Source organism: Talpa europaea (genome assembly GCF_964194135.1).
Source record: "Talpa europaea genome assembly, chromosome: 16".
Lineage (NCBI taxonomy): Eukaryota > Metazoa > Chordata > Mammalia > Eulipotyphla > Talpidae > Talpa > Talpa europaea.
In genome coordinates, this window is record NC_140084.1 from 19,908,817 (window position 1) to 19,929,308 (window position 20,492).

A 20,492-nucleotide genomic window follows, 5' to 3' on the forward strand; every position below is an offset into this window, starting at 1 on the left:
CACTTCTTTGGGGGGGGGGGGGTAATTCTCCAGGGAGGGAACCGTGGGCTGACTCCAGCAGCATCCAGGATGGCCCAGCCCAGGGCAGGGTCAGAGCCATGAGCACAGGGACGCCACCCCACGTTTCTCCCCACCTTTGTCCAAGTCCCCTAAGCCTCGACTGGGGAGGAGCCAGGAAGAAGCCATAGAACAAACAGTTCCCTTGGCTTCTAGGCTATTCTGATCCAGCCAGAGGGAGGGAAAGGGGGCGCTCCACTCACCCCACTTTGGAATGTGGGCCAAGGGCAAGTTGTGTGGGCAGCTGCGAGCATGATGCTCCTTGCGCATGGACAGGACTTCAGCACATGCTGAGGCCCGGCTCAGGACCACCCTCCTTTGGGTCCCCCTCCACTGTGGGAGGACCGCTCCTTGCCACTCTGACCCTGACGCTCCAAAGCAGGGATCTTGGGTCTCAGTCCCAACCTCTATTATGGGCTGAACCGTGTCCTCTAGCCCCTGGAACCTACAACTCTGACCTTGCTTGGAAAAAGGAACTCTGCAGAGCCTAAGTTACAAGAAGATGTAATTAAGAGACCATCACACTGATTTGGGGGCAGCATTAAACCAGTGTCCGCCCACAACTTGATCTTGGGACTCCTAGCCTGAACCATGAGAATAAATTTATATTGCTTTAAAGCACTGGTCGCTGGTTGTTCATTATGGCAGCCCACAGCAGTATCTATCCCCTCTCCTTGCTATTGCATCAGAAACTTCTGGAACTAGAAGCCCAAACAAGCAGCCTGAGAAGACAAGGTATCAGGGTCTCTAGCATCTTCATGATGAAATGACAAGGTGGGGGGGGGGGGACGTTTAAGGCGGGACACAGACAGCCACCGAGAAAGAACCTTCAGAAGAGCTCCAAGATGGCTGCCACCGTGCTCTGTCCAAAGATGAAGGTGCCCACCAGCACGGAGACCACTCCCCAGACCTCCAGGCAGCACCTGCCAACCCAATAAATAGGCATCAGCACAAGGTTTTTGCCCTGTCAGTCAAGGACACCCTGAAAACATACTCGAAGCCCAGTAGGGTCACCAAGTTGGAAACAACTTAGTCGGCTCTCTTGCTGCAGGGATGAGTTTCTGAGACAGGATTTAAATCGATGCTCATCCATCTCACTCCATAACCTCATTCCTACCCAATATTTTGTCAAAGGAAATGATATGGGGAAGGGACACTAGTTTCAAACTGTCTCCCTTTTTTTTTTGTAGGAGGAGAATGAGGGAGTAGAAACCCTGAAGACACACAGGTCGGGAGGTGACTGCTGGGGTGCAGGAGCCTAGCGTGGGGCCCGGTGTCTGGGAGGCACCCCATGGGACCTGCCCTGCAGATGGTGCAGCGTGCCACCTGGGGCCCAAGACCTATAATCCCCAGAGAGCCCCAACCATGGACCCTCCTAGGGAAAGGGAGAGCGTGCAGCGTGGCAGAGCACAAGCTGGGGTACTGGCCTGGGTTCAGTGCTTGCTGAGTCGTCCTCCTGCCTGGCCCCCAGCATTCACACCCTCCACCCACAAACCCCTTCAAATGCCCGAGCTGGAGATACTCACTTGACTCTCGGTCCAACAGGCTCGAGGCCCATGGCACAAATGAGGCACAGACCTGCAGGGGAAACACAGAACACCCCAGCACTTAGTACAGAGCCCCAAGAAACTCTGAGCCCAAGAAAGCCAAGCTCACACCTGCCCTCCCTGGGACCTGGGAGGCCACCAAGCCCTTGACCCCAGGAGTCCCCTGGTGTGGCAGCTCAGGGGTGAAAGGCCATCTGCAGGGTGCCAGCTCAAGGTCCCCCTGAAACCTTGGCCTCTTCAGGTCTGTTTTCCGATGACAAGGACACCATCTCCTCCATGCAGCGGCCCTGGGATGAGATGGGGCCTCAGGCCTGGCATGGCTCAGCAACTGGCAGCTGCTGCTGTTCTCTGTACCTTTCTCTTTTTTCTTTTAATCTCTTAATTCTTTGGCTGGGATTCTAAACTAGACAGCTATGCCTAAAACTCCCACGGCCCCTTCCCCAGCCCAAACCAGCCCTGGCTGCTCCTTTCCAGCTCAGGCAATAGCGGAGCTAAAAGGCACCACCACCCAGGACATCAGGAAGAAGCCAACTTTTCTGGGCTGAACCTCAGCCCCGCACTAGGGGCCAAAGGAGGAAATGACACCCTCATTGAAAAGTTCTTCCCAGGCCAGGGACAGACCACAAACCCTCTGCCCTTCTGTCCCCTGCTCCACCCCCTGGTCACACAGCACAGCACAGAGCCCTGCGTTACAGGGGCGGGGGAAACTTGGCATCTCCAGCCTCACTTCACACCAGACCACCCTGGATTCTCAGCTTAACCAAAGTCCATTTTCCACATCCCCCCACGTACCCCTCCGTCTCAGAGTAGCGAAATGCTCCCATGCCTCTTAATTCTGCAGTTTTTTTCCAAAGATATTGAAATTGTCCATTCCACTCTGGGGGGAGCCTCAAAAACCACCTGTACATTCTTTCTGTGACTCAGTTACCAACAGACACCTTATTTTCACCTATTCGATATGAGTTGGGGCATCAGGACACATGGCTAAGTTTCCAAGTTCAAGTGTGCTTGATAGGGTCCTCCATGAAATGCGATGCTATGCAATGCCAGTGCACTCATGGAATGTGTACGGACAGAGCACCTACTGTGCGCAGGGCACCTGACAGATGTAGGTATATGGTAGGTAGGTACTGAACACCCTGCCCCTCAGATTTGGAGTTCTTGGCCTGAGCACCTGTTGGCTACTCTCATGCTCCTCCTCCAGGGTACCCCTCCACCTTCCCCAACTCAGTCTCACTGGGTATCCTGGCTGGGGTAACCCTCAGGCCATGTCTACGGACCTGGGCATCATCACTCACTACCATCGGGAAGGATCCCAGGAGGCCACCCAACACAGAAACTGCATTTGCCTCTGAGGTCAGGGGACATGGTGAGAAGAGGACTTCCTGGGGTGCATTTGAACTACATAACATTTTTAAAGAAAGCAACCTGCTGTGAGGTGCCTCGCCCCTGCTGTGCACCAGCCTTGGCCTTTCCCTCAGCAGGATGGGACAGGGCCCCCATCAGGTACACCCATCCAGGGCAGGTGCTTAGAGAAGGAACCTCAGCCCCCTGCCCAACTCCCACCTTCAGACCCTGGACTCTCTGCAGAGACAAGCTAGGGAGGATGAGAGGCAGGGGAGGAGAGCCGGCATCTCACCTGGGAAGGTGAAGATAAAGAAGGAGCTGATGCCGCCAATGATGCCAATGATCTCGCTGAGGTCAGGCAGGAACAGGGCCATGGCGAGCGTCACGGTGACCCACAGGATGGTCAGTGGCATGCGAACCCATGGCCCTGAGGGGTCAGCCAAGGCCCGGGGCACACACACCAGCCAACAGCTCCTCTGCCAGAAATCCTGCATCACCGACCTGGAGATCAAAGCACCACAGGCACCATAGGTCCCCAGGGACTCTGCCGCCTCTGCACCCCAGATTTCCTACCATTGTCCTGCAAGCTAGCGGGGTTCCTATGCATCAGATGCTTATTCCCTGGGGATCCCACCAATGCTCAGGGGTTTAGTCCCCACCCGGCCTACAGAGAGAGCCCCAGGAGGGCACTCAGGCAGGCTCAGGAGCCAGGCCCCAGCCCTGACACAATATATAACTGGGCAGTTCTGTGCAAAACACTTAATTCTCTGCCTCAGTTTCCTCCTCTATGAAACAACTCCACGGGCCTTATAATACATGGGCACAGCAGCACCAGGCTGACACTGCGTTGCGATAAATGTTGACCCATGTCCCTGCGAGCCAGGCCTCACCTCCCCAGGAAGAGCACAATGGGGTAGACGGTCACAATGGAGATGGCAAAGAAGACCCGGGCGACCACGATGACCATGTCGTTGCCTGGGTAGGACATCAAGATGTCAGCAGAAACTTCACTCCCAAAGGTCAGAAAGCCATAAACCCCTGAAAGGCAGAGAGGGCAGAAGCCAGAATGGGATGCACGCCTTCAAACCCAACATGTTGACAGCGCCCAGCCACGACTGCCTCTGAGGCTTTCCCTAGGAGGAAACAGAAGGTTCTGGAAGGGGTCTCCCCCTGCTATTTCCCAAGGCTTTCCTGTCCTAAGTCAACATGATACTCAGTTGTTCTTCTTTTCCCCGCTGAGCAAAACCGTGGCTACTTCTTTGAAAGAGCTCCCAGAGCTGGTGAGAGGGACCTGGGCAGGGATGGAGCATGGGCTGGGGTCAGGCAGTGCTTAGGCAACTGCAACATAATCTTCCTGCCATGTGCATCCCACCTGACAGTACCTGTGCCAGCAGCTGGCAATGAACCCATTTTCCAGATGGGGAAAACCAAGACCAGGGCATCAGACAGCCTGTTATGGCAGGAACAGGGCCAGGGCACCAGTATCCCCTGCTCTACTACAACGGTGCCTCTGGGAACCCCTATCTGCCCTGTCCTAGACATCCATCTCCAGCTGTTTTAGTTTCTCTCAGGTCCTTTCTGAGGGGTCCCATAATCCTGCTGACCAGCTACTGAATCTGAAACATCTCCAGCTTTGCCTCATCTAGTCAAGAGACCACAGACAAGCCATGGAAGTGCTATGAGCCTCAGGTTCATGGTACTCAAAACACGGAGTGCTGTCCCCAGTACATGGCAGCCCTCTGTACACACTCCCTATTCCCATGCTCCTGCCACTCCCCACCCCCAGGCCGTACCTGTGAGTGAGTAGACGAGACAGCAGGTCAACAATGACATCACGGAGACGAAGGCCCAGTGCAAGAGGCCCTGGTTGTGCATGCTGCAGTAGATGGAGACAGCAGCCTCGTGGCACTGGAAGACAGAGGCACCCTCAGTGGACTCGGACCATTGGAACACAGCGTAGCAGGTGCCAGAGTCCCCTGGAGCAGCCGACACAATGTCAATGTCCCAAAAGATAAGGGAGAACCCAATGTCCACCAAGAACAGGAGCACAGTTATCTGTATATTCTATGTGGAAAAGCATGGACACAACTGTACACCTCAGTGTGGAGACTCACAGACCAGACACACAAAAAGGTTTCCATCCACATGAAGTCTCAAGTAACAAACCAAACAAGACAGGGGTTCTCAGTCCCAGCACTACTGTCACTTATGGGGAAGGGGATACCCTGCGTGTTGTAGAAAGCTGATTATTTGTGGCCTCAAACTAGTCAGGAGCAGCCCCAGTGGAGACAATGGTAAACATCTACAGACATCGTGCAGTGTCCCCTCCAGGGGAAGGATTCTGTATATAATTGGGGTTATGGCCACATGGGAATACAAATCATTATGATTTACATACATATAGTACTGCCTCATCCTAAGAAATTTAACAGGAAATATGTACATGTAACCAAGATAAAGAGCCCCCAGTGTTACAGACGTCACTTACGTAGGGTAGGGCCTCGCAGTGGTGTTTCACAAGCAGACTAGGACACCTGATGCTGAGGCAGGGTTGAAGGGTGCTACTGTATCCAGATGCACCCAGGGGAGCCGGGATATTCCCAGGACAGGATTCCCACCATCACCACTTACTTTCGGGGCCAGGTTCTTCTGTGCTGCTGGGTCTCCCATGTGAGAGGTTTGCTTTAGGGTCTGCCAATTCGCTGCGTGGTAGCAAAGAGGCTCTTGGCAAGTACTGCTCGGACCTTGCAAGTGCCCAACAGCCTATGGACCAGCTCAACCAGGGAGGGGCGGCTAACAGCCTGGGGGCCCTCAACCAAAGGCAGTGATCCCTTGATCAACATTACCTCTTGTACTCACATGACATTTCGTTCCCAACTCCCAAGTGGACACCAGCCCTGTCATCAGCTCTGCTTCCAGGGGATTCCAAATGACAACATGCATTGGGGTCCCAGCACCACAGTTTTGAGTACAGATATGAGGAAGAAGACGCTTGTCGGGGTTGGGTGCAGGGGTTGGGGGGTGGGCAGGATGGTGCCATGCCTGCCCCCCCTGGGTTGGTGCAAAGTGCATGGCTTTATGAGAGGAAATTCAGCCATGGCTCTCTGATCTCTGGGGTATGGAAAGCAGGGCCAAGGACCACAGGATGACTAAGAAGTAGCAACAGCCTAAGTGTCCACTCACGAGGAACAGGTAAACAGTGTCCATGTGGTGAGACCTGATGCAGCCATCAAAAGCAACAAGGGTAACAGCCCACATGAATCTCGGCAACCAGCTATGGGAAAGGCACCAATCACCAAAGGCTAAGTCCTGACATCCAGAACAGGCCAGTCCACGGAGACGGAAATTAAATCCCTGGTTGCTGGGAGTGGGGAATTGGTCGTGACTGCCAAGGGGTACGGGTTTCCTTAGGTGTGAAGCAAATATTCTAAAATTGATCACTGCTGCCCAGCTCTGGCTATGCAAAAACCACTGAGCTGTACCTGTGACACGGGGAGCAGACCTCTACAGGAGTCACTCTCAAAGAAGCTGTTTAAAGGGAATACCAATGGGCCGCCCCAGTGGCGTAGCGGGTTGAGCGCAGTGCTGTGAAGCTGTCCATAGCTTCTGCAGCGCGGGTTCAATTCCTGGCTGGCCATAGAGATACCCACATGGCACAGCCGACCTCTCCTGTCTCGCCCACTGCTCCCCTCAGCAGTGTATTTCAATCCTGCCTGTTCTGCTCCCCACTCTGTCTCTGGGGAATTCTCTCACCCTCCCGCGCCTCTGACCTGTACCCCAGTGCTTGTATAAATAAATAAATCTTTAAAAAAATAAAAAATAAGTAAAAATTTAAATTGAAGTGAACACCAATGAAACCCCAAGTGTGGCCAGGGGGGCTGGCAAGTGCAGCCAGGGGGGCTAGGAGTAGAGCCCACACCCCACCTCTGCTCCTCCCTGGCCCCTTGCCAACTGCATAGGCTGGGGGTGGCCCTCTGCTAAAAGAGGGGGAAGGTGTGTTTGAACCAGGTGAGAAGTCCTGATGACAACAGGTAACTTCCATCCCTCCCTCCAATCTTACTCCACCCTCACCCTGTTCCCCACCCTCTTCACCTTCATCTCTCCACGCCCTCCCTCCCTCCCACTGTCCAAACAGGAACCTGACAGCTTTGCTGATGGTCAGAGCTGGCCACTAGTCCTCAGCCCACCCCACCCTGCCATTCACATCTTCTCTCGTGTCCCTGGAAACACGGCCCAGGCCTAGGTTGCTAGGAGAACTGGTAAGGGAGCAAAGTAAAGGTGAGGGGTGCCCCTGGTTTTCAGCAACTGGAAAGCAGCCCCTGCCCGGCACGCACCAGCCACACCACACGGCGCCCAGCACGGGCGAGCGGGCTGGCTTCCACATCCACACACAGCTGACAGCAAAATCAGAGCCTCAGATCTTTCAAAATATTGGGTGTGTGAGAAGCAACGTGAGAAATCCCTGTTAAGTGGCTTGCTAAGGCACCAAAATCGACTCCTTTATAAGGAAGAGAAATGGAGATGTTTCAGATTCTGTTCAAAAACAGTTTCCAAAGAAAACATATGAAGAAGAAAAGAAGTGGGCGCTAGTTGAGTGACAAAGAAAAAGCCCATGCTTGGATGCCGTGGTGCTGTTGTCAGCCCTGGGCCAATGGGATTTTACTTTGGGGTGTTTTTTTTTTTGGTGGGGGGGTGGCATGGGGAGGACAGGTGGGCATCTCTGGGAGAGAGGCAAATCTTTCCTAAAGTAAACAATGAAGGAATAGAGTCCGCGGCACCTGGGAGGAGACTGGGAACCCCAAGAGAGACAAAGTACCTCTAGGCCCGCCAAGCCTGACCATGGCCGCTTTCCAAGCACCCTAGGACCCTCGCCTGTGCTGTCCCCTCTAGCTGCACTGAGCTCTGACCTCCGCTACCTCAGAAGTCCATCCACTAGGACGCCACACAGAATCTGTCTCACACAGACACCCTGTCAGAAATTCTACCTGTAGTGCCGGCCACCACTGCACCACTGCCACCCGCACACCCACCACATTTCTCCTCTCTGGGCCAAGCCCACCTGCACAGTTCTAGACCCCAGTGAAGTGAGCAGCTCTTGCTCTCCAGCATGATCACAGCCCTGCAAGGATTTTGTACAGGGAGGGGGACAAATCCTGAACCCCCACGTTCTATTGTGAACCCAACAGACATGGTACTGCTGCTGGCTGTCAGCAGCTGAGTTCCCAAGTCCTGGAGCACAGATGCAAAACCACATGCACAGTCCCTGGAAGACGGCCAGCGGGCCCATCCACTCCAGTGACGGGCTGCCCAGGGAGCAGGGAGCAGGGAGTCCTCCATCACCTGCAAATGCCATTGTCCTCCGCGCAGGCGCAGAGATTACCTGGAATCCGAAGCAGATGGTTGGGAAGACACTGAACACCGAGGTCCAGGAGGAAGAGCTGTGAATACACCAGAACAGGTGCTTATTATGAAAAGTTATTTTCTAAAGAACCTTCAGCTTGAATGTGAGTTTAAATGATACCAGGAAGATGTAAGTGTGACTGTAAGATACATTTTAATTACTGCATTCACTACCGGGTCTGGTGTGGGGGAGGGAAAAGATGCAGGTTAAATGCTGCACTATCTAAATACATCTTCAGTGTCTTCACTGACCCTAGGTAAGTTAACTTGACGTTCCCTGCATTGGCAGAGGTGGGCAGGGAAAGACTGAAGAAACTCCCGACCTCCCTCTTGAGGCAGGCTGCCTAGCGGCAATGAGGCTAGGGGCTGGAGCTCACATCTGAGCATGAACCAGCTGAATCTTCAGCTCAGGCCTCTCAGTGGTCCCCACCTGATGGCACTAGCTCCCTTGGACGGGGACCTCTCGGAGCCAGTCTGCAGCACTGTCGGAGAAATACAGCAGAGCGGGGCATAACCAGAAGTACCATTTGCTGGTTGGGACAGAATGAAGGTCCCCAAAAAGATCCACGACCTAATATTAGGAACCCGTGAGCGTGTAGCCTGACATAGCAAAATTTCACTTTGTAGATGGGATTAAAGTTAAGGACTTTGAGAAGACATCCTGGACGACCCAAGCCAGTGAATCCCATGAATCTTTGGAATGTGAGCAGCGTCCCCAGCAGCGGTCAGAGAAGCTGTGGTTACAGAACCAGGGGAGAGGGAATGATGCTGTCTTTGCACCACGGGCCAAGAATGCAGGTGCCGCTAGAAGTAGAAAAGCAAAGAAATGGTGCATCCCTGGAGCCTCCGGAAGGAACAGTCCTGCCCATACCTTGATTTTAGACCCCCAGGCTCATTTTGGACTTCTGAGCTCTGGAACTCTATGATGTGCTCTTAAAACAGCACATTTGCTGTTTTAAGCCACAAAATTGGTGGTCATTTGTTACAAGAGCCACAGGAAATTGATAATAAGGGTATCTCTCGTTCTAGCCTGCTCTGGCTTCCCCTTCCTGCCTCCAGGGATGGTCCAGAGTAAGAAGCAGGGTGCCCATGCTCTCGCTGCTCCGTCTCCAGCCTACATCCTCTGTCCTCAGGTGCTCAGCCGAGACATTCCTATGGCGGAGACCCAAGCCCCAGCCCCCATCTCCAGCACACAGCGCCCTCCCCTCCTGCCCACTTGATGGGATTAGTGGGAATCTGGCCCTCCCCGGCTCCATTTTTCCTTCTCTACTGGATTATCCCCATCACCATGCACATGTGCTGTTGCCTCTGGCCCCACAGTCCTGCCCAATCCTCTCCTCTCCTCTCCTCCTGGAAGAGCTGTCTTTTTTTGTCACCTCTCTTTTCTGCTGAACCCTACCCACGGCCTCAGCCCGTTCTCCTGCCCTGACATAGCTCATCATGCCACCAAAGACCTCCACAGCCGATGTGATGCCCAGACTTGGTCACATGGAACATGGGAGCAGCGTGTGGCAGCGGATCACTCAGCCTTCCTGAAACTTCTAAGCCCCTCCTTCTAGTCACCGTCCATACTGGGTTGAATATTGTCTCCCAAATTTATGTCCACTGGGAACCTCGAAACAAAGCCCTATTGGGACTAGGATCTTCACAGGTGTAATTAGTTAAATTAAGAGGAAGGTGTAGTGGAGCAGGGTGTCATGGAGGAGAAAACGCACAGGGACAGACGCAGAGAAGATGGCCACATGACCACAGAGGTAGAGATGGAGGGAAGTGTCTCCAGGCCCAGGAACACCCAGGATTGCTGGGACCACCAGGAGCTGGAAAAGGCAGGAAGCCTGGAAGCCAGCCCCCCACACTCTGATTTTGGGCTTCAAGTATCCGGGTCTGAGAAGAATCTCTGTTTTCAGCCACCATTTCATGGCCATTTGTTACAGGGGCTCAATAAGCAAATACACCTTCCTAACTCCTCACTTTGTCCCCATCCTCCCCAGCTCCTCCTCCCCCCTGGCCTCCCAGTGCCTGATGAACAGGCAGGCAGAGTACCACAGGCTCAGGGTACCATTCTCACCAGACTCACAGCCTTAAAGGCTACCTTCGAGCCAAGACAGCCACATCCCCCCCCTCCTCCCTGGCCTCTCCGCAGACACACAGATCTTGGCCAGCAACCTGGTCTCAAGGATGGCTCCAACTTGTCACATCCCGCTGACGTCCCCAGCCTCTAGCACCTCTGCACTCCATCCATCCTGAGAAAGGGTAGGTGTGACTTCCCAGTGTTCTGAACTTCCCAAAGTTCAGAGCCACCTGGACCCTTCCCTCTCACACTCCATTTCTGACCCATCACCAGAAGCCACTGCAGCATTTGTAGGGCTAGTGTAAAACCAACTTGCTGCGGCCCTTAACAACAATGAAAAGCATCAGCGTGTTAGACCACATGCAGGGCCCTTCCGGGCATCGGGCATGGATGGCTGCACCAGTCACACACCCCTAGAGCCCACCCTGCCACCAGTAGAAGTGACTTCAAGCCTTGCTGTGCTCAAAACTCTGTGGGGTGCAGAGGGCTCACCTTAGCCCAAGCCCCACAGGACAAGCCCATCCCTCCATCCCCACCCCCTGGCATCCAGGCATCTCTGGAACTTCTGTCCAGGCACCTCCATCTTTAAATGAGTTTTGCTGCCTCCACTGTGTGGGAGACACATGTGGGCAGTCCAGAAGGCTGGGATGGCATTTTGTGCCTTTATATCCCTGGAACTATCCCTGTGTCTGTCCTAGAGGAGGGAAGTGGCCAGCTCTTGGCTGTGTCACTATGGAGACAGAAGGATTTCTGGGGAGGAGCCAAGGATCTGGGCAACCCTGATGGGGGTGAAAGGTTCCTTTCCCAACTTTTTGGCCCCCTGGGAAATCATGAAAAGGCGCCCCATCAGACTCACCTGAGTGCAGTGCGGGGCTCCCGAGCAAGGGCCTGGGGTCCCAGGTAGTGCTGCACCACGATGACCAGGGTCAGGTAGCAGGCGGCCAGTGTGCCTAGAATGCTGACAGAGGCGCAGGTAGGGGCCTCCCAGGTGAGTGCCATGTACCAGGCAAGCACAGGGGCACCAGCCCCCTAGGAGGACCAGGGAGTCCTATAGAGGGGTCTGCATGCCAGCTCTGCCCAAGATAGCAAGATACCACACCAAGTTTTCACTGCTTTCTGCCTCAGTTTCCCTGTCTGTACAATGAGCACAGTGGGCAGCCCATCTGAGGGAGGCAGGGCTGTTCTCCACCCAGGGGTCAGATTTGCTGAGTTCCTCACCAGGCTGGGACCTGTGACAGCTACAGATGCCTGCATATCACAACAAAAGCCAAATATCCAGGTCATGACACTGCTTGCTCAGCCTCACAGCAGCAGGGAAGAGGCCCCAACTCGCTGAAGAGAACAAGAGAGGCTGACCAGGGCTGGAGGCAGGGACACTCGGTCTCCTGCCCACGTTTCCCTCCCTCATTTCCAAGGTAAAAAGAGGGGAAGGCAGGCAGCACATACTTTGTACCAACACTTATGCCACTTTTCTTCAGCGTCTCAGACCACAAAATGAGAAAGCAAGGATGTGTGTCTGCGTCCCTTCTGGTATGTGTGTGCATAACAAGTCTGTAATGATCAAACAGTAAAATGCTAGCAGCAGGTGAGGCCGTGCAGCAACTTTCCTGATTGCTTACCCGTATTTCCTATCACACACATGTAGTACTGGTGTCATTTTTCATTATCCTGCCCTGTCCAAATGGGAAGCCCAAGTTGGCAGCTCTCCACAAACACTGGCCGCTACCGCACTCCCCCTCTGCCGCCCCACTAATCATCTGCAGGCTCATACCTTGTGTACTTCTGGAAGCCGATCTCCCTCGGGGTGGACAGAGGCAGGATGACCAGCACAGCGAGCAGGGTCAGGGTGAAGCGCTGGTCTGCGTACCAGGGCTGCGGGGTGCTGGGCAGGAGGAAGTCACACACTGGTGGGAAGGAGGGAAGGTGCTCAGCAGGTCAGACCCCAGCCAGAGTGCCGGAGTCGTCCCTGGATGGGTTCACTACCGGCGCTAAGTCAGTCCCCTGGGCATAAAGGCCTGGGATGACAAGCATGACAGGGATGCTGTCACATCCAACCACCAAAGAAGAAATTCCACGCACAAATTCATTCCCCAGCCAGACATAGCTCAGGTGCAGAAACCCAGCCACGAAAAAGGGAGCCATCTGCCCGAGGCACCTTGGCCCTCAAGTTCTAAAGAAAGATCCTGTTTCCCAGGAATTCAAGAGGCATGTGGCGTCCCCAGAGGCCTGCAGCTACCCAGCATCAGGACTGTGCTTCCCTGCGGCTGCCACCACCACCTCAAGGAGTGACTGAGAAACACCACTTCATTATCTGTCACGAACTGTGGGTGCAGAATGAGGATGGGACTAGGGCAGCTTCTGTTCCCGGTGGGATCAGGTAAGGTAACTTAAAGGTATTTGTCTGGAAGAAGGACTGGTGTGGAGGGTGTCTAGTGCCTGTTGAGAAAGGGGGAAATAAGTAGGGGCCTCCCTGCACTCTCAGGGTCTTCCTACATGGACTCTATAACAGGATCGTCATTCGGGGACTCCTGGATACCAAAGTGCCCGTCCTCAGTGAGGCTGGTCTGGAACTGGCCTGTGTCACATCTGCCCTACTCTTCAGGCCAAACTGTCACAGAGCCCACCCTAACTCGGGGGAAGGAGACAGACACCCCAGCAACTTCTCAATGGAAAGGACATCAAAGAATCTGACACAGTATTTATTCTGTCACAGCAAGATGGAAAATTTGTGGCTGATAGAAGAGGCAAGACAGATGGGAGAGGGAAGCAAATGGGAGATGGCAAGAAGGCAGGAGGCCGGAACTGCTGGGGCAGGGTGGCCCTGCAGGCCCCTGGGAGTGTGGGGGTGGACTGAGCGCTGGCCCATCGCCCACTTGTGTTGCCATAACTCAACCCTGCTGTTCTCACCAAATAATATGGCCAGTCATGCGAAGAAATAAATACCTCATGAGAACAGCTTGTTTCCACCGAAAGGACAAAGAATTCCACATCAAGGTCATTAGACAGAGGCACTCACATGGGAAGATAGGCGGCATTCCGGGCCAGCAAGGAGACACGCACGCAAGGTGCACAGAGGTCTGGCTAAGTGTTAAACCCTGTGTGGCACGTGACGCGAGACATAGGGTTCCTGCAGCCAGGTTACACCAGCTGTTTTCTGAGCCAGTACTTTCTAAAGCATTCCTTGATGTCCTCAGCTCGTCACTTATGTGCTCAGTGACACCCCCAAACACACCACTTCTATTTAGGCCTCCTCCCAAGCAGCGTAGACTGCTATCCCAAGAACTAACTGGTAACACACTGGCATGCTCACCCCACAGTCACCCGTCAGAGCCAGGAGGCTGCACCCTAGCCAGTACTGCATTACAGAGGCTCAGAATCCTTCTCAACACAGCTACACTCCCACTGGACTTGCCACAGGGAGGCAGGGTGTTGTACCCCCCGAGAGGTTCAGATTACCAGCCTTGATACATTTGGGGATAATGGTGCTCCCCAAGACATGCAAACCTTTCCTGCGCTATCCAGAGGCAGGGCCTTTTCATTCATGGTTCAAGAGACAGAAAAACACATGCAGAACATTGGACCGAAATCCAACCACATCAGTAATTACATTCCAATTAAAAGTCTGAGAGCATTAAGATGACAAAAAAGCAAGACCCGACCATCTGCTGTGTACAAAGAACGCAAATTTTAAAATCTCAGGTTCCACAAGAAAGGACGGGGAGAGAAATGTGGGAACGCTCATCTATGCAGCTGGAGAGACTACATTCGCAGCAGAGAGGGTCCATTTAGTGACAGCTTTGCAGGAACAAAGGGATGTGTCCTCAGCAGCAAAGAGCAATTCACAGGTGTGCGTCCAACAGCAGAGCTTCCAAAATCATGAGGCCAGAACAGGCAGAATAGAAGGAACAACAGACAAATCTGCAGTCACAGCTGGAGATTTTCACTCCCCTCAGAAGCTGATAGAATAATTAGACCCTCACTGTACCCCCACCCCCAAATCAATAACACTATGAAAGTTCTAGCTGCTCAAAGCTGTGGGCCACCTGGATATATGGAAATTTCCAGAACACTGCAGCCACTGCAGAACACACGGGAATGCTCACTGAGACAGACCATGTAGAGGCCACGAGACAAGTCTCCAATGCACAGTGAGCAGCCACACAGTGAGTCTACCATGCAATTAAGGCAGAAGCCAGAAAGGGATCTAGAAAACTACCCCTAAACTGAAAATCAAACAAAACTCTAAACATTCCACAAGTCAAAGAAAAAAGCATAGCAAAAAACAGCAATTATTTTGGATGGCATGAAATGAAAATAAATAAAAATTGATAGAAGCAACTAAAGCAATGCTTAGAGAAACTATTAGTTTCTCTACTAGAGAACTAGAGACCTTGGACTAGAGACCAAGGCTGCAGGCAGGGGGCTGAGCCTGTCTTCCCAAAAGTCAAGGTGCTGGTGGTTCCACTGAGCAGGCTCATAAGCCATCTGTTAGTGGAGTGCCCCCCAGCCACCAGAGCCACAGCCTCTCCCCAAGAATCTCCTGGTGCTGAGAATCATGAATGCCCTCCCTCCCTCCCCTGCACTGCCAGGAGGCTCAGAGGTGGTCATGGCCTCTGCTGTCGCCCAGCCGTGTCTACCTCCCACTCATCAGGCTTGGCAGCCCAGGGCCAAGCAGGTACTTACACTTCTCCAGCTGGTCCCCAATCACCCTGAGGAAGGCCACGGAGATCATGAGCAGATTGACACTGAAGCAGGCCTCGCACAGCTTCCCAATGGTGGGGCCACACAGCTCTCCCACCACGCTCTGGTAGGTGGCCTGGCCGCTGACAGAGGCTGCGTAGCCCAGGATGACCAGCCCACTGATCAGAAAGACCAAGGAGACCTGCAGGGCAGGAGCATGGGCCAGGGCATGCCCATAGCTCGCTGTCCAGCCAGCTGCCCCTGGGGACTCTGACATCACTCCCCCCTGAGGCCTGTCACCAGCAGAGGCCATGCTTGCCTACAGACTAGGGACTTCTCCCACTTGCCACCAGTCCTAGCCCTGAACCCAGTGCTGCAAAGAAGGCCCATGGTCCAGGACCCCTGGTTCCATGTCTGTGTATCTGGGATTGTCACCAATATGGACCAATTGACAAAATGAGGCCTCAGAAACCTAAAATTTCAACGAGTCTCTTGAAATCACCTGTGTTGTGGATGGAGAGGCAGGAAAGCAGAGTGGGCAGGATCCAGGCACACCTGGGTTCAGATTCTAGCTCTGCTCAGTGGGGTGAGGGCGACCATCCACCTGCTCTTCCATCTGTGAAATAGGTTGATCTCCCCTCCCCTCCAGGGGTGCTGAGGCATTCAGACTAAACAAGCATGTGACTTAGCACTTACCTCAGTGCCCCGCATGCAACAAGTGCTCAGAATATACTGAGCATTCTACCCTTTTCTAATGCTCTCTCCACTTCAGCCTATTCTTTCAATGTTCTCAAACACTTTTCAACACAGAGAGAGGTGTCCAGGTTGCAGCGCTGGCACTCCCCAGGAGCGCATCACTGCTTGCTCTGCCATAGCTCCAGCCAAGCAATTATGCCTCTGCGCATCTGGGAGGCCCTTAATTTGGGGTACATTGGACTTGCTGCACATGAGATGCTTTTGAGCCTCTCCAGCACCGACCGCTACACGTCCCTAAGTTGAACTAGTCTCCAGGCCCAAACTCCTTGCCCACATTTATTTGGAGTAAGCATGAACCAGGAGAGGTTTAGTTGGAAAGCCCAGGGGAGCTAGAATGGCTGTCTTAAGACATAGTTCATGCCCCTGGACTAGCAGATTTGCTCTGTATTATCCAGAAGCCAGCTCTGAAGCTGCTGAGCAGTTTCTAATTAAGCCTTGCGAGAGCAACCTTTCAGAGTCAGGACACCTCAATCCCTCTAGCCACTGGACCTTGCCCATGCCAGTTCCTCTCCCTGGAGCCCCCTCCTCTCACTCTACACCTCCTCAGCAGGGAAAGTCTTTCAGTCAGTGACACTCCACCCCGAGAGAGGTGGGCCACACCTTTCTTAGGCACACTTCTTCTAGAAGTAGGTGGAATGGTGGGCCCCCGACAGGTAAGCCCACATTCTGAACCTGTCAAAGTGACTCAGTGAGCCCAGTCTCTGCAGATGTAAATAATGAGCATGTAATTAATGAAAAAGGGTCTTTGCAGGTATAATTAAGGCCCTGGATCATTCACGTGGGTCTCAACCCAATGACAAGTGTCCTTGTAGGTGACATTAGAGGAGACACAGAAGACTGTGTAAGAGCCTGGGGGAGGCACCCACCAGTCAAGGACACCTGAAGCCCCAGGAGCTGGAAGAGGCAGGAAGGACTGACCCCTAGAGCCCCAGAGGGAGATGGCCCTGCCACGCTGGATCTCAGATTTCTAGCATCCAGCACTGAGAACTCCACCGTCATTAGGCCAATTTATGGCCCAACAGCCCTGGGCACTGATACATCTGCCTGCACATGCATTATACAGTCCCTCACCCACCAGACTGGGAGCTCTGGGAAGACCAGGATCGTTTCTGGGTTTTGTTTACCGATTGACCCCAGAAAGGAGCCTGGCACACAGCATGCACTCAGGAGACATTTGTGGATGAAGGGAGAGAAGGAAGTTCAGACGCTGAGCAGCACAGCAGCAAAGAGCCTTTGCCTCTGCCCCACCCCGACGCTTGGGTTCCTCCTCTCTGCAGCTTCAGGGAGGGTCCGGGTCCATCCAATCTTATTTTAGCCTCCAGCACTAAGAGGTTGATAGAGACGACACCCTCCACCATTGTGCCCCGGGAGTGGGGTTGTTTACACGCTGCTGGACCAGTGGGGCCCTGGGAAAGGGCAGAGCCTCAACAGGTAAGGAGGGAGGCAGGTTTCACAGTCTCTTCCACCGCCCAGACTGAGCCACCACCAGATGCAGCCCCTTTCTCAGGCAGCTCTGCGTGAAAAAATGAACAGCTAGAGGAGGAAGGGGGACAGTGTTTGCTGATGACCAAACTGATTCTTTCCCCTGCTGGGAGTTTCCACTGGTCCACGCCAGCAGCAACCTTGTCTCTGAGGAGCTAGTCAGAAATGGATGACCTCAGGTCCACCCAGACCTGCCGAATCAGCATGTCATTTCACAGGGAGCCTGGGGCTTGTGTGCAAAGTGAGACCCTGTATTTGACCATGGATTCCCACCCTGAGCCCCACCTATTTTATCACTGAGCCTTCGTGGTTAGAGAGAGTTTCCTCCCCGGGGCTCTGGAAGGTCGGTCTTTCTGCTGCATGTGTCCAGACGCAGCCATGCGGCCCTCACATGCACCTGGACACCTCGTTCATCTCTGCTGGGGCTCAGGTCAACATCACCTCCTCAGTGAGGCCTTCACTGACCACCCTGCATCACATCATCCCACCTTATGCCTCCTGGCACTGCCCACCACCTGAAACTATTATGTTGGGCTTCTGTGTCTTTTAGGAGTTCCCCATAAGAACAAGCTCCATGGCAACAAGCACTACACTGCCCTAGCCCTCCAACCATGCTGGGGGATGCCAGGCCACACCAGACACTACACAGGAAAGATTCACCAGTTTCCAGGACACAAAAGGCCCCAAAGATGGTTATAACACAGTCATACCAGCTGGCAGCCGTAAGAGTCTGTGAGCTCACCATGAAACACTGTGTTCCCAACAGCCGGAGGAAAGGAATCTTTGCAAGTAAGGTAAAGTTGTGCTGCTGACTACCCCCACCACAGCTCAGCTCCCAGGCACTCTGGAGGGGTTTTGGGCTGGTCCTGCAGCCACGAAGTGGCTGAATCCCCTGGGACACCACAGAAGACCTGACCCAGTGGGATATGGAAATGTCACAGGCAGTCTTAGCCCTAATCCCACCTGCACACAGCACTGATTCTTAGGCATTGCGCTGAGACCGCAGTCAGCTGCTCAGAGTGGGCCCTACCCAGCTAACAGTGCTAGGTAATTCGGTGTAGGCATCCTGCCACTCACAGAGCTTGGCAAGGGCTCTCCGTGTACACCTAGATGTGTGCCGGCCCCCACAGCCCAGAGGTCACCCTCTATAGCACCAAGCTCACCATATTCTCCCCTGGCGAGCCCAGGGAGACAAAACCAAATCCTGAGGATAACGGTGTTTGACAGAAGCAATCCCGGCACCCCACCTGCCCCAAGTGACACCCCCATTCAGTGCTTGCCAGTTGCTTACCAGCTCCACCAGGAGGGCAGGGGCCACACCACCTGCCTTGTGGAAGGCCCAGGGGAAGTTGAGTAGGCCAGCCCCCAGTGCAGATTTCAGGAGAATGAAGCTGGCACCCAGTGAGGACAGGCCGGGGCTTGGGGCCATAGGGATCTGCTTTTCCAAAAGGCCTCTGCTTTGTGGGGCTCCACCCTCCATGAATAGAAACAGCAGAGGGCAGGCAAGGGCTGTCTTCACACTTCAGGTTCACAGAGTTGTTGTAGAGCTGCAACAGTCCCATCAGAACCAATGCCTCCCCCTCCACAAGTCACCAGCCACCTCTCCCTGTGTTCTGCCACCCCTTTCTCAAGCAACCTACATCCAATGGCCATGACTCCCGGTGCTCACCCCCCTTCTAGTCACTGCTCTCTCCCAGCATCCTTGCCACCCCCACCTCCAACCACACCTCTGCACTAACTGCTCCACCCCAGTCCTTACCACTGACTCCAAACCTCAGACTGTCCTCAGTCATCAGGAACTCGGGCTCCCTCCATGGTTCAGCTTTTCTGGGGCCAAATACCTGGGTAGAAGATTCTAGCTCTGCCTGGGGTAGATGAATCACAAGTCATAAATTAGGGGAGCCCTAGTGAATGTTGTGATCATGTCCCAAAGCCTGGGCAGACAGGGACAAGTAGTCAGAGGCAGGTGTCCCAAGCACTGGCAGTGCCTGAGACTCCTGGCCTGTGAAAGGAATCTTAAGGCTCCCACCTCCCCTGCAGCAGAGCAGGCCCCTCCTCAGAGAGGGTGGAGGGAGATCAGCTGGGAGAGATCAAGGGGGCTCAAGCAGTGACCTGAGCCAGTTTTTTTATTGCCTCTTCCCTCAGATGCTCCTCTGAGGCCCCCAGTCTGAAGGAGAGAGTGGAAACAGCGTAGAGCAAAAGCGGGTTGTCTGTCTACTGCAAAGTGGGCTACAGAAGTGGCAAACATGTGCAAAGGCCAGGCAGTCAGCAGCTGCTTCCTTGCACATGCGGATGCCCTGGAGGTCTTGTTGAAATGCAGCTTTGGGTTCATCCCCCTTGGGTGGAGCAGAGATCCCACTTTAACCACAAGCTCCAAGAGGTGGTCCTGGGCTCACACTTTGATTAGAGATCCCGTCTGACCTGATATATCATCAGTGCAGGTGGCAGAATATCAAGATTGAACCCATTCTGGAAAAAGCAGATTACAAAGGTCAGAACTCAAATTTAAATGTGAACCTGTTTATTCCTGGTGCCTTCAAAGGCACGTAAGAACAAATGCCCAGCCATCCTGGTGTTTCCAACTCATGGGTCTGAGTGGGGAGTTGCTGTTGCTGGGTTGGGGACCCCATGCTGAGAAGCACTGCTATAATTAGGCATCCCAAAGCTCAGTGTTCACCCACCAAGTTCTCCTCTGTCCAACACAGGTCAGCCCTACAGACTTGAGCTTCCAGAGGTTTTTCCTCATCTCAACACCTGGTGGCGTGACTACTGTGCAGACTAGGTAGCAGTCACCAGTGTCTGACCAGCTGCCCTGCCAGGCTCTCAACGCAGCAAGAAGGGAGAACTGTGGCCACTGAATCCTCACACGGAACCAAGGGGTCAATGTCCAGGACAGCGATGGGCTCAGGCCAGTGGAGCAGGTGGTTAAAAATGCCCTGACCAACAAGTATGGCACTAGATGCATGCACAGCCTGTGATGTCGAGCTGCTGCCCACACCCCAACTCTCACAGTCCAGGGCAGGTGCTAAGTGAATGAACCGATGAACAGAGTCCAGGAAATTTACATGGCCCTGGTGGTAAAGGGGCACCCCTCCCCGAGGACCCCTCCTTCCCAGTCTTCTACCCCCAAAGCAACCCTGAGGCAGTGAGAA

General features: G+C 53.8%; 1 protein-coding gene across 1 annotated transcript; it reads right to left on the minus strand.

The window, feature by feature from the left end:
- Positions 1-886: 886 nt before the first annotated feature.
- On the minus strand, positions 887-18,820 carry SLC38A8 (solute carrier family 38 member 8; the record flags this gene model as incomplete). Its single annotated transcript, XM_084257454.1, has 10 exons — positions 887-980; positions 1,584-1,635; positions 3,244-3,452; positions 3,842-3,989; positions 4,745-4,859; positions 8,332-8,389; positions 11,279-11,380; positions 12,194-12,326; positions 15,106-15,304; positions 18,632-18,820. The coding sequence occupies 10 exons, from the start codon at positions 18,818-18,820 to the stop codon at positions 887-889; spliced, it is 1,299 nt and encodes a 432-aa protein (XP_084113580.1).
- Between the last annotated feature and the right edge of the window lie 1,672 nt (positions 18,821-20,492).